A 22,120-nucleotide genomic window follows, 5' to 3' on the forward strand; every position below is an offset into this window, starting at 1 on the left:
AAAGCCAAAGCCAAAGCCAAAGCCAAAGCCAAAGCCAAAGCCAAAGCGAAGGCCTTGAAAGCTAAGAAGGCAGTGCTGAAAGGCGTCCACAGCCACAAAAAGAAGGTCCGAACGTCACCCACCTTCCAGTGGCCCAAGACACTATGGCTCCGGAGGCAGCCAAAATATCCCTGGAAAAGTGCACCCAAGAGAAACAAGCTTGGCCACCATGCTATCATCAAATTCCCACTGACCACTGAGTCAGCCATGAAGAAAGTAGAGGACAACACTCTTGTGTTCATTGTGGATATCAAGGCCAACAAGCACCAGATCAAACAGGCCGTGAAGAAACTCTATGACATTGATGTGGCCAAAGTCAATGCCCTGATAAGGCCTGATGGAGAGAAGAAGGCATATGTCCGCCTGGCTCCTGATTATGATGCTCTGGATGTTGCCAACAAGACTGGGATCATCTAAACTGAGTCCAGATGACTAATTCTAAATATGCACTTTTTTTTCACCATTAAAAAAAAAAAACCAATGTGAATACATATTTTATGAATATATTATATATCATATTACATTATATATATATATATATATAATACTATGTTGCTTTCATTATAGTTCTATGTACTGAACAATGTTATACTATGTTGATACATATAAAAATCCTACATGATAAATATTATGATGTATGCAATATAAAATATGCATCCTTGCCCAGTATAATTATAACTCTTTTCAAGTTGATTTTCTCAGGTATTGTGATACAGTAATAGAAAATGACATATCAACTATGAGCCAAACAATATTTCAGCATTGCTATTATTTGAAGGTGTCCTCCAAGTTTTATATGCTGGAAATTAAATCTCTGAAGTTGTTTATGAATGGCATTTGGATGTTGGAGTCTTTGGAGCAAGTGTGTCACTATAGGGTTGAGCTTTGAACCCCTCCTCTTAGCTGTTTAGAAGAGCAATCTCCTAGCCACCTTCAGATCAAGATGTAGAACTCTCAGCTCCTCCAGAGCCATGTCTGCCTGCATGCTGCTATGCTTCCTGCTACGCCAATAATGGACTAAACTTCTGAATCCGTAAGACAGTCACAATTAAATGTCTTGCTTTGTAATTGTTGCATGGTGCTTCTTCACAGCAGTGGACACCCTAACTAAGACAGGTGAGGTCACAGAAGTGGAGCTTTCATAATACAGTTAGTGGTTTTAGAAGAAAAGAAGGAGAAACCTAGGCTAGCAGCTTGCTATATTGTCTATTCCTATTTGATGCCCTTTTCCATGTCCTGATGCAGCAAGAAGGCTCTGACCAGATGCTGAACAGATGTATCGGAATTGGGTTTTCAGCCTCTAGAGTTATGAGCCAAATAAAACCTCTAGGTTCTGGCATCATTAAACTGTAGAGCACTTGTATAGTGTAAGAGAGGCTCTTGGTTCCATGCTCAGCAGTGCAAAGACAAACAAACAAATAAACTTCAGTCCTTCAAAAATCAGTAGGCCTCAGATGTTGTATTACAGCAATGGAAAACAAAGGTGAACATATTGATGATGGTGACATAATAGGTTTTTAGTTCATATTGTCTTTAAAAGTTTGTTGTCACTTTTGTTGTCAAATTGCCACAGAGTTCATTTTGCTTAAGCAACCTCTGCTTAATAATAATCCCAAAGTGCCAGAGAGACGCTAGTCTAATTTTAGCACAATATTGTTATAACTGTTTGTCTGCTGCTATTATTAAATACTATTGATCTCTTATTGTAGCTAACTGATACGTGAAGCATTGTTATAGGTATATAGAGAGCGGGAAGAACAGTACAGCAGGGCTTAGTACTAGTTCATTTCAGGTACCCAGTGGGAATCTTTTCCTTTGGATACTGAAGGACTGCTGTGTATAAAGGGCAATAGGTAGAGCATGCATAAATACACAATGTAACAACGTTCCCCAGACCAACAGATTACCTAACGGCCGGACTTGTTTACATCATTTCACCAAGAAAGTTTTAGATGTCCTTAGGGATCTAGTGCATAAAATAGACATAAAAACCAAGCAATTACTTAACAACAAATTGTTAGGAAATCTACTTAAAATATCATTTAGCATATGTATAATTTCACCATTTTATTAATGATTAAAGTAAATTGCTGTACTAGTGAGTTTGAGCCTGTGCTTTAGACTCACAGCTCACTGCAGCTCAGCCTGGCACCATGTCAGAGGTTCCATCACTTATGTGGCTTGTGATTCCTGCATAGGACAGTAGGGGTCTAACTAAATAGAATCCAAGTTAACATCTGCTTAGGAAACCATGGTGAGTGGCTATGGGTCAGATCAAAGCTAAACCACCCAATGGCATGGCATTCTAACTGCGTGACTGTCCTTGAATATGGTAGGGAGTACTCCAACTTGTCTCTTTAAGGTTAGTTATTAGGTGTGGTCATTAAGAGTTGTTAAACCCAATTCAGTCTTAAATATTAAACCCAATTCAGTCTTAAATATTGATATTGAGCATCTGCAGTTTGCCTCAAAGCACTGAAAATGAATGGTAGAGAGTACGTGGTATGGACACTTTTTGCCCAGTCTGTGTATCCCTAAGCTCAGATCCTGGAGGAAGAGGCTCAAGGGTCCCAGGGAAGAGTTGGCATTAAATAATAGCCTGACTGTCTATTTGACTCTGACTCAGAACTTCTTACAGATGTTCCTGGAAACAGCTGGTTTGACTGTAGACCCCAGCATCTGGATACACATAAGTGTTACACTTATACTGTACTGTGGTTTGTTCAACGTGCCACAGCCTGTGTCTACAAAAAGATGGATGTACTTTAGTTTAAAAATACCTATTGCCAAAAAAAGTGTGAAATACAGATACACAGTGAGCTCATGTCATTGGAGAAACGGTGCCAAGAGACTTGCTTGTCACAGGGCTGTCAAGTTTTCAATTTGCTAAACACAGTTTCTGTCAAGTACCATGAACTGAGGTAGGATAAAATGAGTCTGGGTTCAATTGCACACACCACTGAATCTGAACTATGCTATGTTTTTCTTTGAATTCCCTTAGATTTCTGTGGGGGAGGATATTTTGTTCCCCCAAAGTATAAATGATGGGCAATCCACGGGCTCAAGGATTGCCACCTGGCTTTATACTCCAAAGGGCCTCTTGCCCTAGAGGTAGCTGAGGTTGGGCAGAGAAGAAGAAAACTACAGTTTAATCATTAATTTTTTTCCTCAACCTGAGCCATTTGGTGATAGCTTTTTTCCTGTCTTGGAGGGTGGCCAGAGGGCTCTAGTTTGCAGGAGAGTATGTGATAAACAGCGCTGGCCACTGGACTTGCAGGTGGCGGCCCACTGTCTCACCCACAGTGGACAGCAACTTTTCCTCCATCTGCTAAAAGAGCTGCAAGGCCCCCTGGGACTCTATCCCATGCCTGATGTGGAAACTGCAGCTTGTGCTTGGGTTTGATGACTCCCGTTCTTCCTGGTGTCATTTGTGGCTTCCAATCCCAGTGTAATCACGGCAACTGCCCTCTCTGCAGTAGGTTAAAAATCTCAGTGACCCGAGAGGCCTCTGAATTTTAAGATTTCACTTTCTTGCCTTATTTAATTTACATAATTATTTCTTCATTGTTTGTGTATCCCTTATTTGGTTGTTTTATACTGAATAAAATTTCCTGGCAATTCCCCAAATGCCAGCCCCTCTGCCTGCCTCTGCAGTCCTTGTTCCCCTAGCAATACGGAAAGTAACTGGCTGCAGACTGTCTGCCCAGCATTCACATAAGTCCAAGGCAAGCTTTCTGAGCTGCTAAACAGATTTAGACTCCTAAAACTGTTTGAGGGAACAGTATTTCTCCTGTTTTATTAATTCTCTTAAAGCCACGCACTGGATAAATACTAAGGTTTCCTTGAGCTTGGAGGAGTAAGACAATTTCCTCCATGTGAGGGTTTGATGAGCCTCCAGTGCCTAGCAATGCAGCAGCATCCAGAGTCCTCATCTGATGTGAACTGATTGTTCTTGTATACTACAGTCTATCCTCTGCCCACTCCAGTCTCAGCAAAAGAAGTGTTCATTACCTCTTTACTCTATGATAGCTCTATCTGCCAGGTCCACAGAGATAGGAAGCCAGAAATAAATATTTCTGCCTTCAAGGAGTGCAGTTCCCCCCTTTCTGTCTCTCTCTCTCTTTCTCCATCTCTCTCTCTCTGTCTCTCTCTCTCTCTCTCTCTCTCTCTCTCAACACACACACACACACACACACACACACACACACACACACACACACACCACACATACACCCCTAAAGTTGAGATCAGGGCTATAGCAGAGGTAGGAACCATGAATTGTTTCACATTACAGAACAGTTATTTTTTTTCCAGCCAATTGCACCCCTGTAATGATCAATCAGCATCTCTGCCGCTGCTCCCCCATACCATCCCCTGGCTCTGGCAATGAATGAAGCAATGAATCTGGTTGGGTTTGAAATAAGGATTAATAGGTTAAATCTGCATGGAAGACAAATGGAAGCCGGTGTTACAGGTTAAAGGGACCACCCATACACAGTACCTGTCATCACACAGGCTGTGGGCAGAAAGTGATTACTTTTGGTGAGATGCTCAAGGTACAAACGAGAGGTACAAACAGGGCATGGGACAGGATGTGGCTGAAGAAGTGTGACATTCAAGGTTATAAGAATCTTTGTTCATTCCAGAATATAGACTCTGGAATGACCTGAGTTTTCAGCAACAGATGAGTGGAGAAAGAAACTATGATACACACACACAAGAATATTATTCAAACATGAATGCATACAGCCAAACACCTTGGAAAAGGATTCAGATAACTTTAAGGCAGATAACTTTAAAGCAATTGTTTCCTCAGATCCCTTGTTCATGCTCTCAGAGGTGGAACATCAGGGGATGAGATACCTCACAGGCTAACCTGCCATTTTGTTTATTGCTGTTCAATGTAAACACCACATGTGTTAACTTTAAATCACAGTTTTATAGATCTCTTTCTTATCTTGGGCCAATAATGTCCAAGATGGTGGAAAACATCCTAAGTTCACCTTGGCTTTCCCAGAGCACTTGGCACCAAGTATTGGACTTAGTCATTGTGGTAGGGGGAAGGGAGTCAAGGGGGACATGAAGTCAGAAAAAAGAAGACAGCATGGCTCACAAATGAAAGGAAGGAAGGCAGAAGGAAGGGACCGAGGACTGAAGGACCTGTAGTGGGGTGTCTAGTAAGTGTGGCCAGGAGGGTTGGGGCTAGTCTAGACAAGCACAGGCAGAAAAGATTAGATAAACTTTTTTTCATTAAAAATACTTGCCAATCAAATTTAAGAAAACATAAGAAAATTTATTCATCACAAGCAAGTCCTCTTTATTCCAAGAAGGCAAGAATGGTTCAACACATGTCAATCAAAATTGCAACAGCTCATACAGTGGACACAAGGACAGAAATCACATGGATATTTCAATGATATAGAAAAGGCTTTTTTACAAAATCCAACATCTCTTCATGATAAAAGTCCTGGAGAAACTTGGAACAGAAGGTACATACTTGAACATAATAAAGGCAACTTATGACATATCCACAGCTAACACTATAGTAAAGGGGAGAAACTCCAAAGCATTTCTAGTAAAGTTTGAAGTAAGATACAGCTATCATTTCTACCACTCTTTTAAAACATAGCATTTAACTAGAGCAGTTAGACAAGAGACACTAATGAGAAAAATACAACTAGAAAGAAGTCAAACTATATATGAGATCTCAAAGACTCTACCAGAAAACTTTTAACAGAGTAAAATGGCAGCATATAAAATTGTCATACAGAAATCTGTTACCCTCCTGTCTACCAAGGACAAGCATGCTGAAATGAAGGGCCAGGGGGTAGGGAATCCCACTGACAATAGCCATCATAAATGTAAAATAATGGGAGTAAATCCGACCAAGGAAGTGATTTCTATAATGAAGACCTCAAAAGGCCCCGAAGAGGCCCATTTCTCAAGAGAGAAATAGAAGAAGACACTGAAAGATGGAAGGATCTCATGCTTGTGGGTTGGAAGAATCAATACTGTGAAGATGGCCATTTTAACCAGAGACACTCTAAAGAGTCACTAAGTCCCCATAAAAATGCCAACACCATTTCTTCTCAGATACTGAAGAAAAATTTAAAAATTCATTCAGAAACATAAAATGCTCAGTTAGCTAAAGCAATTCTGGACAAAGAGCAAATGTTGGAGGTACCAGTATATTCGATTTCAAGTTATGCAACAGAACTACAGGAATAAATGCAGTGTGTTGCTAGCAGAAGAACACACATGTAGAACAACAGAAGACCCAGACGTAAATGCATACAGCTGTAGACACTTGCTAGAGTCACTGGGAGAAAAGCTTTTTTAAACAAATGGTGCTGGGAAAACTAGATATCCACAGGTGGTAGAACGAAAGTAGAGCATTCTCTCTCACCCTCACAAAAATTAACTCTGTGTGGACCAGAGAGCTTTAACATAAGGCCTGGAACTCTGAAAATTCTATAAGAAAAGAAAAATAAGAAAAACACCTCAAGATATAGGCATAGATAATGACAGTCTGAATAGGACTTCAAAAGCTCAAGAAACGAGGCCAAATACTGACAAATGGGACCTCATGAAATTTAAAAAAAAAAAACCTTCCATATGTCAAATGACATCATTGTTTAGAGAAAGTGGCAAGCTATAGAATGAGAAAAAAACTTTAGCAATTCCATATCTGATAGAGAGTTAATATCTAAAATATATAAAGAACTAAAATTGGACATTAAGAAAATGAATAGCCCAATTAAAAAATGGGAGAAAAAAGTACACTAAGAATTCTTAGAAGACAAAACACAAATGACTGAGAAAGAAACGTCCAACATCCTTAGTCATCAGGAAAATACAAATCAAAATTACTTTGATTTTATCTTGTACTAGTTGAGAATGGCCAAAGTCAATAAAACAAATGATAGCTCATGCTGCTGAGGATGTGGGAAAAGGGGGAGATTTATTCATTGCTGTCAGGAGTGCAAACGTGGACAGCCACTGTGGAATCAGTGTGACAGTTCCTCACAAAGCTGGGAATAATCTTCCTCAGCATCCATCTCTCTTCAACATAGACCCCAAACACTGTACATCTGACTACAGGGACACTTGCTCATCCATGTTCATTGCTGCTCTATTCATAACAGCTAGAAATCGGAAATAGCCTAAATGTCCACCAACAGATGAATGGACAATGGAAATGTGGTACATTTATACAATAGAATATTGCTTACCTGTTAAGAAGGAAATCATGAAATTCATAGGTAAATGGATGGAGCTTTAAAAAATCATCTTGAAGGAGGTAATCTGAACCTCCCCCCCCAAAGATGAATGTATTCTCTTACATGTGGGTGTTAGAGCTGTTAAGTCTTTGATAAGCAATCTACAATTTATATAATCACAGAGATTAGTTACAGAGTAAGGGACTCCTGGGGGAAGAGATGATCTCCCTAGGAAGGGAAAATAGAATATATCATTATGGAGAGATGAGATGGGGACTGGAACAGGAGAATTAAACGGGGAGGTGGAAGAGGGGAGAGGGAGTAAGATGGGCCATGGGGAAGACTAGTACTGTAGAAGCTTCTTAAAATAGATGCATATATCAAAGAAACCTAAGAGGAATCACCAAATAATGGGAGAGACAAAGCTCTAACTAGATCTTTTGTAACCAAGTGAAACTTCCAGTGCCAGGAATGGGTTACATCTAATTGAGTTTTTGACCAACGAGAGTCCATGGAAATCCCTAAATAACTCAGGCTATTGCTGAGTACCTAACTAGAGCCTCTGTATCTGCTGACTAGTATTTATGCTACCAAAAGATACTCTGCATGCAACCAAGGGAGAAAGGTAAGTACCAATCTAGCTATCAACCCTGCACTCTACAATGTTAGCCTGCTGGTGATATGCTGGTGTAACCGTGGCACAAATGTAGGAGGAACCAAGCACTATTTGATTGGATTTAAGAACCACTCCACAAAATGGAACCCATCTTGATGGAACCCAGACACTGCTCAGGTGACCAAGAACTTGAGACTAAATAGGTTATGGACCTAGGATGAAAACCAAATACTATTGTTCTGCTAAAAAACCATAATAATAAAGTGACTCCTAACAACATTTTGCTGTATCCATAGATCAGTGTCTTGCTCAGACATCATCAGAGAAGTTTCTACTTACTGTAGATGGGAACTAATACAGAGAGCCACAACCGGACAATGTGTAGAGAGTGAGAGACTTTGGAACACTCAGTTGTAAATGGGATGTCTTTATCAAAATACTCCCCTCAGGGTTCAGAAAACTCTGCAGGAGAGTAAGTGAAACAGTTGTAAGAGCCAGAGAAGATGGAGGTCCCAGTGGTGAGAGGAGGGAGTGGATATGAACTCACATTCCTAACCAAGATGCTATCTCTAATTGGCATCTGTTTGCCAAAAATTAGTTCTTTCCAGTAGAGTCCCACTGGATATATTAACCATGCATAAGGAGGGCCCCATGCTAAGCAGTAGACAGCTAACACAAAATGAGCTCAAGGGTGTTTCTGGAGATTTATTTGTCTCATACTTTGTTTGGGTAGGCTTTAGCTTCACTGGTCTTTTGTGTGTATGTTATAGTTTCCAGTTTTGTGTTTTTAAGGGTTTTGGTTTTGTGTGTATTTCTTGTGCTTTTTCTTTTTCCTTTTTCGTTTTTAAAAATTCTATTTGTAGGGTTAATCTCTTGTGTACTGTGTGAAGGCCTGTAGGCGAAAGGCAGGAAGTAGGAGGTAAAAGTTCCGGTAGACAGGTTGTAACCGTGCGAGATAGATGGGTGGGAAGATTCACCTGGACTCTGAGGATGTTGGATATATGAAACTGAGGAGAGATAACCAGCCATGTGGCAGACATAGAAACATTTAAACAGGTTAAACAAGTTACAAGCCAGTCAGGGGAACAAGCCCAAACAAGGCCTAAGCATTGTACCTAAATAAGCTTCCAAGTCATTATTTGGGAATTGGGGTGCAGGTAGAAAAACATGGTTACATTTGTATACTGGCTGATTTTGTGTGTCAACTTGAACAAGCTGGAGTTATCACAGAGAAAGTAGCCTCCCTTGAGGAAATGCCTCCATGAGATCCAGCTGTAAGGCATTTTCTCAATTAGTGATCAAGGAGGGAGGACCCATTGTGGGTGGTGCCATCCCTGGGCTGGTAGTCTCATGTTCTATAAGAAAGCAAACTGAGTAAGCCAGAGGAAGCAAGCCAGTAAGTAAAATCCTCCATGGCCTCTGCATCAGCTCCTGCTTCCTGACCTGCTTGAGTTCCAGTCGTGACTTCCTTTGGTGATGAACAGCAATGTGGAAGTGTAAGCTGAGTAAACACTTTCCTTCCCAACTTGCTTCTTGGTCATGATGTTTTGTGCAGGAATAGAAGCCCTGACTAAGATGAATTGGTGTCAGAATAGTAGGGTATTCCTGTGATAACCTGACCGTGTTTTGGGGAGGAATGTGGAAGGACTTTGAAATTTGAGCTAGAAGAGCCATTGAGATATTAAGAGCTCTGTGGGATGTTCTGTAGGAGCTTGGAAGAAAATGTTGAGAACAGTGCAGAAGATGGAGGCCTGGCTTGTGAAATTTTAGAGGGAATATTAAAGACTCTTATCAGGGCCATTGCTGTTTTGATTGTGAAGATTCTGTGGTTTTGGTTAGCTGAGGCTGAAGAATCAGCTGTGATTAACAAAATACCAGAACTACTAAAGTGAAACCTTTGCATTACTGGAACTATTGAGGCTGGTTAGCTGAAGCTAAGAAATTAGTGGTGATTAAGAAGAGACCAGCATCATTGAGGTGAAATCTTCTGGAAAGTGTTTTCTGAGAGGACAAAGAGGCTGTGTTCCAGAGATAGCCAAGGTTGAACCCCCTGCTGCAGTTGGACTTGGTAATGTGTAAGAGTCACCCAGATGGTACTGGTTTTGAAGGTATGAAGGGGTCATGAAGAGCAGCTGAGGCTTGGCACTGTGAGAGGCCATTGAATGCCATTGGTGAGTGTGTGTGTATGTGTGTGTGTGTGTGTATGTGTATATGTTTGTATTGAGTATGTGTGAATGTGTGTATATGTTTGTGAATGAGTGTGAATGCATGTAATAAGTGTGTCTGTATATGACTGAACGTGTGAATGTGTGTCAAGCTTCCTAAACTATCGCACATTTGAAACACAGTTGGCCTTCTGTAGCTGCATGTTTGGAGCCCCAAATTCCAATTGTGGAAAGAAAGCTTTGTGTGTGTAGAGAGAAGTACCTTTCTCAAACATACAGACCTTTCCTGTTGGTAATCCCTTACTACACAGAACTGTGACTGCTTATATCGTGTTGACATTAGGTGCAGCGAGTGATCTGGAGATGATGAAGACAGCCTTTAATACATGTGTGGGGGCTGTGTAAATGCTCTCAATTCTCTATATAAGGCTTAAAACACCTGAGGGGTCTGGCATCCCCAGATACCAGGACTAGATACCAAGACACCACTGTGCAGGAATGACACTTCCCCAGTCCTATAGTCTAGTGTGTGTTATGAGTGGGGACGATGATAGTGGCAAGCACTCCAAGAGAGCTCTAGGCCACATTCTCAGGGGAGAGAGGCAGCTGGGATGGAGCTGAGTGGAGCACAGCTCCTTGTGTAAAATCATGGCTTCCCTTCCCATCTGGTGACTCTCCCTCAATTTCTGTTTGTTTTTCTTGAAGACAAGCATCTTTTCCTCTGTATTCTTGGGTATGGGAAGAGGACTGCAATGCCTTCTATGTTTTTTGTTTAAAAAGAACAATTGGGTCATGTTGACAGGATCCTTGCTGTTTAAAAGTCTAGGTTCACGAAGTGGAGGAGAAATGGTCAAGGGTGTATTTCTGGAACACGGGGTTGAATTGTACCCCCCCATGGCCAATGAAAACAGGCAGGAGAGAGCAGCTGACAGAGACAAACTTCTGGGGAGCCCAGTGCAGAACAGACATAAATGATACAGTGCCTTTGGGTCTGGAAGGGAAGGGGAAGGGAAAAGGAGAGGAAATGTGGGTGAGCTTGCCTGCTCACCTTGGGAACTAAGCCTAGCAGAAAGTCAAAACTTAGTGAACTAGAAAGAAGGGAGCTCATAGCACATACAATGGGTTTCTGCTTCTTTACTTGGAGCACAGGTACCTGACACAGGCAGCCCGGCCCTTGGGAGTGCAGGTAGATAGCCGTGACTTTTAGCAAGCCTTGTTCTGTTTTCTTTTTCTGAGTTGTTGTATGGGCGAGACCTTAGCACAGCAGAGATCATCAGAGAAAACCTGAAAACATGCTGACTTCTCATAGGTTTTTGGAAACTACTGGTTCTTTCTGCTGCTAGTCTTTTGAGTAAGATGCTGTTATATGCATCTTTCATTTCAGTACATACAATATCTGTCTAAGGGAGGCTCTCTGCAGAGCATTGCCTGGTATTTTTATGCAATAGATGCTGAGGAGTAGGGTGTGGGTTGTCTAAAGGTGGGTGGGGAGCACCAGGGTCTGTCCACTGGGACCCCGTTGTCAGGTGCAAGCAGTTAGTTAGGCTTACCTCCTTTCCTTCTTCCACAGAAAGAGAACTTGGGCTGGTCTTCCTCACAAATGGGATAGGAGTAGTTCAGAATAGAAGAGCCTTTTGCCACAAGAGCGATGTCCAGAAACAGTTTTCTGATGTCCTCTCCTATAGAGAAGAACAATGTCAGCACTCCCCGTGTCCCCTGCAGGGAGGTCCTTCAAGGCTCAACAGCCCCGTCTAAAGGAACTCCACAGCCTTTCAGTCTTCTGTGTGTGGGGGTGAATGGCCCTTCACAACAGAGCAGCATTTCTAGCTTAAGCTTCTACCTGTTCAGGATAAAGCAGCTCATTGGCTACCTTTCCCTCTTGATGCTCAGCTCTCTGCCCTACCAATGCCCACAAGCCTGGCTTTTAGAGTTCCTTAGTTCCATACTGCTATTTATCTACCACGATAGCAGCAAGGCATAGCTGGGTCTGCATATTCCCACTACTGTTGCTTGGTGGATGCTGCACACAGCTCCCCAGGGAATTCCAGGGAGCCCTGTGGAAGGCATCCATTTCTTCCTGGCTCCCTTCCTTTCTTTTGTCTTCCACCCAATCCTCTTCCCCTCTCTGTTTCCCTGTCCATAGCATTTCTCCAGCTGCTGTGAGTCTAAATAGTGTGCAGAGTTTTAGGGATACCCGGTCACATGAGAATTCTTGGTCTTTGAGAATATTCCTTTCATTTCTATGGAATGATTCTAGGTGCTCGGTTTACTGAATGCTTCTCTGTTTTGAGAAAACCGGTCTACAAAAGGGGATACTTGGTACCTCTGACAAACATATTGGTTTACTGTAATGGTATGGGAAAACAAGAAACTACCAGAAAGTGTGGGGCCTCACAGCCTGGGGTGGCAAGAAAGATTTGGCCACTCTATTTTTCCTCCCAGTTTGTAAGAACTTTTATTAGTTGTTTGGGAAGCAAACTAATGCGAGTAACAGAGCATGCAGTGGGTAGGGCAGGTTTGTTTGTGGGAAACGTAATAAGCAAGCCTCTTGCCTGTGTAGCAACCAAACAACCATTTCTCTCTTTTTTTGCTGTCTATGGTGACCAGGAACCGGCAGTATGGAAACGAGGATCTGGAACCTCTTTAATACAAAAGCCCAGCATTTCATGACCATGAGGGATTATGAAAGGCAAAGGTAGGATAGTTGGTGCAGCCTGCTGTGCTAGTCAATGTGAAGCATTGAATGTGCAGCAGAGGAGGAGCAGGAGGAGGAGGAGGAGGAGGAGGAGGAGCAGGAGGGAGAGGAGGAGGGGGAGGAGCTGGAGGGGGAGGAGGAGCAGGAGCGGGGGGGAGGAGGAGGGGGAGGGGGAGGAGGAGCAGGAGGAAGAGGAGGAGGAAGAGGAGGAGGAGGAGGCTCTGCTATGCTCCAAGTCAAGGTAACCACATCTACTTACTCAGAATGATGCCAAATCGAATGTTGAGATTTGGTTGGATCTGTTTGGAACACTGGTCAATGGAAAGTCCAAAATCCTGTAAGGGATCTGCCACAGAGGACATGGAGAGATTAGTCATGAGTACACCGCAAACTCATCTGCAAAATCTGTACTAATGATTCTTCCAGGACGCGCTGAAGTGCCCAATACTTAGAAACGCCTGGACCTTTTTAGCAGCCCCTCTCAGTCTGTCCACAGTCACTGTCGTGCTCACTCTGACAACAGGGCCTCAGTAACAGAGGACAAGTTCACTACTTACTGTTTTCATCATTGCTTACATCCTTTTAGCCCCTGACCTAAATCTTGCTGACAGAAGAAGATGTGCGGAGATATTCAGTTACAATTTTGCTTTACCTTTCACCATCCCATCCCACTCAGTGGATTCTCACTTCTGCCCCATTTGAGGCATTATGCTAAACAGTCAGGGCTAAAGATAATGTGTTTCACATGTAATTTTTCTTTATTCAAACAGCACCTTATGAACCAGAATAAAGAGCAGAAAGAGTCTACTGCCCCTACTCTGAGCCAACACACACACACACACACACACACACACACACACACACTTAATCCCCAACCCTCTGATTCAACTTGTATACTTTCTCTCATTTCAAATGTTTCTTGCTAATTCTTGCCTTTTGTGAAGTTTCCCTCATAGTGTTGAGAATAGTCATTTATTCTCTGAATTAAAAAACCCAGTTATGGCTGATGTAGTCTTCAAACTGTGTAAATATGTCTAGTCATCCCTCAATATCCATGAGGAATGCATCAGGACACCTACATACCAAAATCCATAGATGCTTAGCTTCTTGATATAAAATATCTTATTTTCACATAATCTATGCAGTTCTCATACATGTATATGTATATGTGTGTATGTATGTATGTATGTATATATGTATGTATATATATGTGTATATATATATTCATTTTTAAAATATATATGTGAATGCCTACATTGCCTACATGTAATCACATGGATACCTGGGGAGGCCAGAAAAAGGAGTTAGATATGCTAGAACTGGAGTTTACAGACAGTTGTGAGCTGTCGTGTGGGTGCTGGGAACCCAAAGTGGGTTCTGTACAAACCCTTTTAACCAATGAGTCTCCTCCCCACACACATCTTTAAAGTCATTTCTAGGAGACTTGCCGTAGTTGTGCGATGCGGTTGTGTGATACCAGGCAAATGCAATGCGAATCATCTTACACTGTTGTGTTCAAGAAACACAGGAAGAAATCTACACATGCTCAGTATACTCATATTCAAACATTTTAGATCTGTTTTTGGTTGAATCTGAGGATGTGGCAACTGTGGATATGGAAACCCAACTGTATCGCTTGGTGATTTTCTAGGTACCTTAACCCCGTAGCACTTAACGTAAACTTAGATTTAAGGCAGAAACTATTTTTGTGTCTTTTATTTTTCATTTCCCTTTCCACTGTGCTTCTCACTAGGCCTAAGGGAGGAACACCATCTTGAGCTGAGAACTTCCTAAGAATTTTCAGCCTCCGTTCTCAGACTCCCCATTACTCAGCCCATCAGACAGATAGGCATCCCACAGACACACATGATGAATATGAGTCTGGGGCGCCCACAAAGCTTGCCACATCTCAGCTCCAAATGCAGCCTTTGAACTTTGCTCTGTGAGGGTGCCCCCCATCTACAGTTGTTCCTATGTTGTACTCAGTCAGGAGGCCAGGGAGAGATGGAAGTTGGAGCCAGGGTCTGGGCTTGCTCATCAACATTTTTCAGTGACTTTGGGTTCCAATAGATGCTTCTCTTGCACCTTCCTGAAACCAGCCAAGCTCAGCTCTCTGGGTTCCCAGACCTCTGCAAACTAGTGCCTCAGAGGTGGTTACTTTTCTCCTGTCTTGGATCACCAGGTCTGCCTTCCAAGCACCCAGGTTTTCATCCCACCAGCTTTTGCCTTCAGCTCTCCCAGCCCTTGAGGAGGCAACTCTCATTCACTGTCATTTTATTCTTTTGGTTTGTCTTGTTTCTAAACTCAGCTAATTAACATATTGTCTATACTAAATGATTTATATTAAAATTAACTGATTATTACTTCCTCTATAGCAGCAGTTCTCAATCTGTGGCTTGAGGATGATCAGAAAATGCATGGTCCCAGGAACTGAGATACAGTTCAGTAGCAAAATCACAGTTATCAAGGAGCAATGAAAATACATTTATGCTTGGGGGTTCCTAAGACCATTGGAAATATGTGTTTTCTGAAGATCACGTCCATAGGTTGAGAACTTCTGCTCTATAGACTAGAACCTCTGCTCTATAGGGTCCAGACTGGTAGAATCAGGAAGAATCTGGAAAACAGGTATGACTCTTCCTCCTTTCACAGACTGCAGCATATAGACTTAAAGATTGTATTAACTTACCTAGATCCCAGCATGGAAAGCACCCGAGTTAAGCTGTAAACTCAGCATTAACAAAAGCACAAACAAAACCACATTGGTGCTTAGTAAATATTAGATATCAGAATCAATAAGTAAATCCTAAAATACGCATGTTGACTTCATTTTTAAGATTGCCTGGGATATTTTCTGTGCGGGTATACGGCATTGGGTAGTTCAGTCTTATACCTGCTTTCTGCTGTGAGTTTCTAGGTGATGCTGCAGACATCCACACACTAACTTGAGAGATGCTTCATTGCCTCTAATACCTGTGATGGCAATGGCCCCTAGACAAGCCCAGCCTGGCAAATCTAACACAAGTATCATTCTGATTGGTTTGCTTTCTAGTTTTCTTAGGAAAAATGTCCCTCGGTTTTGATATTCTTTTGACTTCTTCCTAAATATTTTCATGCTGCCTCAGGACTTCTTTCAGATTGTTAAACAGTGGTGGGGGTGAAGAAGACAACTGCTCCTGCTACACACTTAGCCTGCACTATTGATGGAAATAGAGACTACTTAACAATAGAGGTTTAGGAAAGTGCACCCTCAAAACTCTGCATTCATTTAAATTGCCTTCTGAGGCAAAATGAACAAAGGCATATATTGCTCAGTTAGCAGTTACAGAATTCCAGGGTGTGTTTATCATCAATATTTTAAAGCTATACATAGGGTAAACTAAAAGGAGGGGAAAGAAATAAAGCCTTTCCTTGGTATTAGAAAAATAATTTTAATAAGAGACAAAGTCACGGAGGAATCAGTAGGTTGCTTGTCTCCTCTCCCTAAGGAAATGTATATAGAAACAGAAAGATTATTTTTTAAAAGTACGTAGGGAGTTTTCTGAGCTTCCCTGGCAATGTTCTCAAGTTTTTATGCAAGAATGATGTCTTTGTGACTAGGCAGTCTACAGGAAAGCTGTGCAGACTCTAGGAAAAGTTCATATCACTTCCCTCACGTCCATCCTCACACTAACACTCTGTATTTTCTTATTTTTCCATTTGGGTGCTTAGCATGTTCTGAATTATGTATATTAGACACCCTGCCATTCCCCTTCTAGATATGAACTCCCAGAACCAGAAGCATCACGTCTTAATATCACACTAGCTCCTCTGTAACTGTTATGAGAAGAAACACTGTAGATTATTTGCAATAATGCCATTGAGAACCTTAAAGCTGAACAGCTTAACCTCATGATGATTGTCATTTGGTCTCACATAATATTTTGTGGACCATAGCATGGCAATCAGCACCTCTGCATGATAGAAGTATCCCTGTGACAATCTATAATGTGACAGAACTGCTGAAAGCTCACCACCTGTGACCTGTGGTCACTGAGGGTGAGTTATCCTCAGTGAAAAAGCATTGGCATAATGCATTACTTTCTTGTGGACGGGGACCTTTGCAGGACAAGGAAGGGAGTAGGGATAGGGGATTGTAGGCAAAGCAGAAGTAGTAAGGTGGACTCAGGGAAAGATGTAGGAGCGCAGAGGAAACCAGGGATGAAAGGGACGACTAACCCAAAGCCATGTGAAAGCTACTCTCCTATCTTACAGCCAACTTAAAAAAGTAAGTGGAGGGATAATAGAGTACATGGAAAAAGGGAGAGGAGTGGGAAATACTGAGAGGTAAAGCATTAATTAGGGATGGAAGGGGGGAAGGAACAGGGGGAACAATGGTCAGGTTAACCAAACCAACCAACCAACCAAAACAACAAAAAATCAGCCTAAGGATGTAAGTAAAAGGCAAGGAAGACCTCTTTAGAATGATTAATCAAGGAGGCCTCTGAGGCCTCCCAAACAGCACAGGTATTGCCATTGGTCTTGTTATCCATCATAACTACATGGTAAGACCCTACTGATAATGACATCACACACTCTGGCTACAAGACATAGAGAAATTAGTCCTAATCTGACCAAGAAATATCTCTCCTGCTGGCTGGTTTTCTTAATCACGGAAAGTATTATAGAGACTGATGGGGAAGAGACAAGATATAAGTATCTTATCCAGTGCTGGAATCTGTAGACAGTAATACTGACCAGCCAGCTAAGATGTGCTCACTGACGTAATAGTGGCACAACTGTACCGGGTGACTAACCGCTTTCTGATTGGATTTGAAGGGTACTTTCCAGGACAGCATGCTTGGTCCTGTATTCCTTGTCAAAAGCTGGTGGCTTGGGAGAGTTTAGGCCTTGTTGTAGCTGGTTTGTAGTATTTTACTAAATGATGATGCTGTCAAGTTGTCCTCTAAATATTTATGTTTATACCCATAGACCTGGGCTGGGCTACCTTCAACCCAGAGAGCTTTGTTTTACTGTCAACAGGAGTCCATGAAGATATGTATAGCTGGTCAAAGTGCATAAAAGACTGAGTGCTCAGCTCTCACTGGGGCATTTATATTAACCCTACCATCACGAAGGCTCAGGGATGATCAAGGGAAAGGAAGCCTGAAGAATGTAAAGATTCAGATGGTGAGGTGGAGTGTTGTGAACTGCTGTCTTCAAGACATGACTATTGCACTCATGAACTTACAGCTGTTGCAGTTGCCCACACAAGATCTACACAAGATCAAGCTTTCTCAAATCTCAACGTAGATGGGGTGGATGATCTCTAGGCTGTAGAGAGGGGCTATAGGGCAGGTAGTCATGGAGGGACAGAGAGTCATTCTTTATTGAATTTTGCTCACTGCACTGGTAGGTTTTCTGTGCTCCTGTGGATGCCCCACACACATGCACATGTGGGCATTGCACATTTCAAGGCACACATTGGTGAGACATGGGAAAAGTTGTATATGAGGATCATATTTCATTGTATAAGAAATTCTCAAAATAAAAAAAAAATCTAAAAAAGGATTACTTCTCTGTCACCACAGACTTTACCTACACTACAAACACCTCAAGACCACCTTTAAAAGAGAGAGGCACTTACAAATCTTCTAAGTAGTTCTCCTTGTACAGTGATAGAAGTGTTTGGGGGTAAGAGACTTTTCACTGGGCCCATGACTCAAGCAACTCAGATCATCTATATTTGAATTTTTTTAAAAAACAAGAACAAAAATAATGGAGCTTTGTGAGAGTTGTTTCCATGCAGTGAGGGCAGTGACAAAGGTCTCCTCCTGCACTAGGGAGAAAGGAGGAAGCGGAATGGTGTTTTAGGAAATACAAGAGATATTCTTTTTGAATGTGTTTCCTTTGTCCTCCATGTTACACCCACTTTTCTGTCTGCTCATTAGTTTCCATGGCTCCTGCCTAAGCAAAGACAGCACTTAGTGAATGAACTAGCATGCACCCCAAACTACATCTGCGGCCTCCAGCCACTGTGGTGTATGTACCCCGGAAGACCCTAGAAGTTTTCTAGAAGACAAGCTTATTGGCACGAGGTGGGTGTCAATCCAGCTGGAGAAGAAGACTGGGCTCTAAGTTAGCAGCTGATAGTATCTATTTGGTGCACAGAGGTCAACAATACCACATCTGTCTTGGACATTCTGGCATATTTCTGGAGCAGAGCTGCAGAAACCAGTTGGGCTGTAAGAGAGCAAGGTCTCAACGAATAACAGCTCTGGAGATTTTCTCATGCTGTATATTTTATTATTTGCTTGGGATCTCCGGGGCTGGTTGACTAAGGTGGTGGCCCAGAAGATGACACCCTGGCTTTGCTACTTTGGACAGTGTGTGTTTGGGGGAGATGGAGCTTTCAATTGGAATTTGTGGGGGAAAAATCAAAATGATTTTGGAAATGCAATTCTTTAGTTGAGTATGGTGAGGTGTGAGGGTACAGGCCTTCTTGTTGGTTCTGTCTCAGGTAGTCCAATGAATGTGTGTTAGCAAGTTATAGAGTCTTTGGGCTCCCTGAAGCCTCTGTGTTTCCTGCTGGGTAACTCAAGTCCACAGAACTAACTCAAATTTCTCTTCTGTTCTAGTTTCATTCTGTCACTGTGGTAAAGACTCTGACCAAATGCAACTTAGGAGGAGAAAGGTGGCTTATTTGGGTTACAATTCCAGTCAGTCACTGAGGGAAATCAAGGCAGAAATGTAGTAACCTGTCATATCTCATCTACAGCCCAAGGCAAAAAGAGTAAAATGGATCCTCACCTGCTTACTTCCTGCAAAACTAGCATTCTTAACTCTTATATAATTTATGAGTTAGCTCATAAAACTGTGCTGCCAACAGTGGGATGAACCAATCGACAACTGTCTTAGTTAGGGTTGCTTCCGTTGTGACGAATCACCATGACCAAGGCAACTTGGGGAGGAAAAACTTTATTTGGCTCACACTTCCATATCACTGTTCATCATCAAAGAAAGTCAGGACAGGAAATCAAAAAGGGCAGGAACTAGAGGTGGGAACAGATGAAGAGGCCATGAAGGGGTGCTGCTTACTGGTTTGCTCTCCACAGTGCTTACTCAGCTGGCTTTCTTACAGAACCCAAGACCACCTGCCCAGGGGTGGTCCTACCCACAATGCACTGGGCCCTTCCTAATCAATTGCTAACTAAAAAAAAAAACTCTACACTTGCCTATAGAATGATCTTATAGTGGCATTTTCTCAGTTAAGGCTCCCTCCTCTCCGGTAACTCCAGCTTGTGTCAAGTTGATATAAAATTAGCACAACAGCTATGGCAGTCTCTCCAAGACAAGGCCACAGGTTAGCATGGTCTAGATTATTTCTCAATAGAGACTTCTCCCCTAGGTGATTCTAAGTAGTGGCAAGTTGACATTAAGACTATCACACCAATTTTAAGAATTGTGTGTGTGTGCTGCCCTTACCTCTAGTTCTATTGCTTGGATTTAAGACCTGTTGGAAATTGGCTGATTTTCTTCCACAGGGGAGGAATTCTCTTTAAAAAAAATCACCAAAAGAAGGGGCAGTACCCCACCTGCCTTATTTCCACCAACTTTCCTTGAGCGTAGTGTCTAAATCCAGCTTCAAGCTTCTGTACTTCCTCCTCTGGGAAGGCACACACTCTCGCTCCCTTTTTTCTCTTCTCCCTTCCCTTCTTTTTCCTACTCTGCTCCCTGTCCTCCTTGATCTCCCTCTCTCTACCCCTCTTTCTTTTCCACGACACATGTTCTCCAGGACTGATACCTGACTGCATCCTAAGGCCCCAAAGACCAACTGTCCCCCTAATGGATTAAACCTCTGTGTTCATTCTTACTTCTTGAGTTCTTGTTTTGCTTCCTGCATGTGCTGTTAGCAGAAAACAGGCTGACCCAGGAGAATGCTAATGTGAGGGCTAAGGATGCTAATGTGCTTGGCCATTTTCCAATAAATAAATTAGTGAAAGGTTTATACCTCACATAGTAAAACTCATTATCTCTCTCCTGAACACTTTCCCTTCATACCTGGCTCAACTACACCTCTCTAGGATGCCCTCAGAGTTCTTAGTTTGCCCTTCCTCTGGCTTCCCACTGTCTATTGTATATGTAATCACCATACCTCTATCATCTTCCATCAATATAGAAGTTAAAGCTCTATTGCTCTTCCTTGTGGCCCAGGATAGCTGTGGAAGTGGCTCGATAAATACTCATACATTTATGTATGCATGGCATTATGGGATTCCTTTTGGTGAACTGTTTTCTAACTCAGTTGTGATATTCTTTGACATGAATTTTGTTGCACTGTCTGGAAGTTGGACACACCCACTTCCAGGTTTAAGCTGTCAGGTTAGGAATCGTGTTTCATTTATTCATGTCCAGACAACCAGTGTCTGTTTTAGCAGACATGCCCATGTTGGTTGGATATGTAAGCAAAAGGACAAAGTCCAGTGATTTGACAAGAGCAGAAGGTGTTAGGCAATGGAGCCTTGTGTTCCCAGCCTTGGCTTTGGTAGGTGCTAGCAATTACATACAAGGCCTTATTGTGAGGCCCATGATAACTTTCTTTTTGCCAGTTTGGCTCTCCAGGAAGCCTTGAGTGCATTAACTTTTCTTAACAACAATGGAAATATTTACTTTGGTACTTGAGATAAGAGTTACTGGGTGTTCTTGAACAGCTAGTAGTCCAAGGTCAGACGCAACAGACATCCCTCTGTATCTTTCACCAGATAATAACAAACAGAACTTATTTAGACATTATCCATTAGGTTGCCTGGTTACCAATTCTGCAAGCTTATGTTCTGTTTATGATTAAAATCTAGTGTGTGTTGAAAGTTTCCTTTCTTGTTTGGTGGTTTTGACCGGGGTCTTAACCCTCTTGTATCAATTCATACGATATCATTTGAGGGTCAGCGTGGGTCCATCAGTGATGATAACAGCATAAAGCTTAGGTGAGACACCATTGCTAAAGTTCATCCACAAAAATTCAAAGCCAACTTTCATCTTTTTTTGTTTGTAAAGTTATTGTCTTGTCTGCACACCCTCCCCCATTCCCCGTTTCTTTGTACTATAGGAAAAGAGTAAGTCTAGCGTGGGTGGATTCTATTCTAGCTGTGTTTTCTTGATCTCTTCTTTTTCCCACTTGTCAAATCTCATTATTAGAGACTAGCCTAGCAAGGCCCCAGTGGCTCACTTTCAAATGATACTAGCTCCATTCCCATTCAAGTTTCTTCTCCCCGAGTGTCCTAGGGAATTTCCTCATTCAAAGTTGCACTTCCAATGCAGTTGCTTCTGTTTTCAGCTGAGATATGCAGATGCTTAGATATGAATCTTTGCTTTAAATGCAAGAAAAACAGCTTTGATGCTATCACAG

The 22,120-nt window shown here is 42.1% G+C and overlaps 1 protein-coding gene across 1 annotated transcript in view; it reads right to left on the bottom strand.

Annotated features, from left to right (window-relative positions):
* Positions 1-22,120, bottom strand: part of Ly86 (lymphocyte antigen 86) — a 68,034-nt gene that overhangs the window by 23,458 nt on the left and 22,456 nt on the right. Inside the window, exons 2-3 of the mRNA XM_028763129.1 lie at positions 12,995-13,081; positions 11,591-11,719 (exon numbers count right to left, since the gene is read on the bottom strand). Of these exons, the coding sequence (XP_028618962.1) occupies positions 11,591-11,719; positions 12,995-13,081 (216 nt within the window). The remainder of the gene's footprint in view (positions 1-11,590; positions 11,720-12,994; positions 13,082-22,120) is intronic.

Source organism: Grammomys surdaster, unplaced genomic scaffold (assembly GCF_004785775.1).
Source record: "Grammomys surdaster isolate TR1022 unplaced genomic scaffold, NIH_TR_1.0 137, whole genome shotgun sequence".
Taxonomy (NCBI): Eukaryota; Metazoa; Chordata; class Mammalia; order Rodentia; family Muridae; genus Grammomys; species Grammomys surdaster.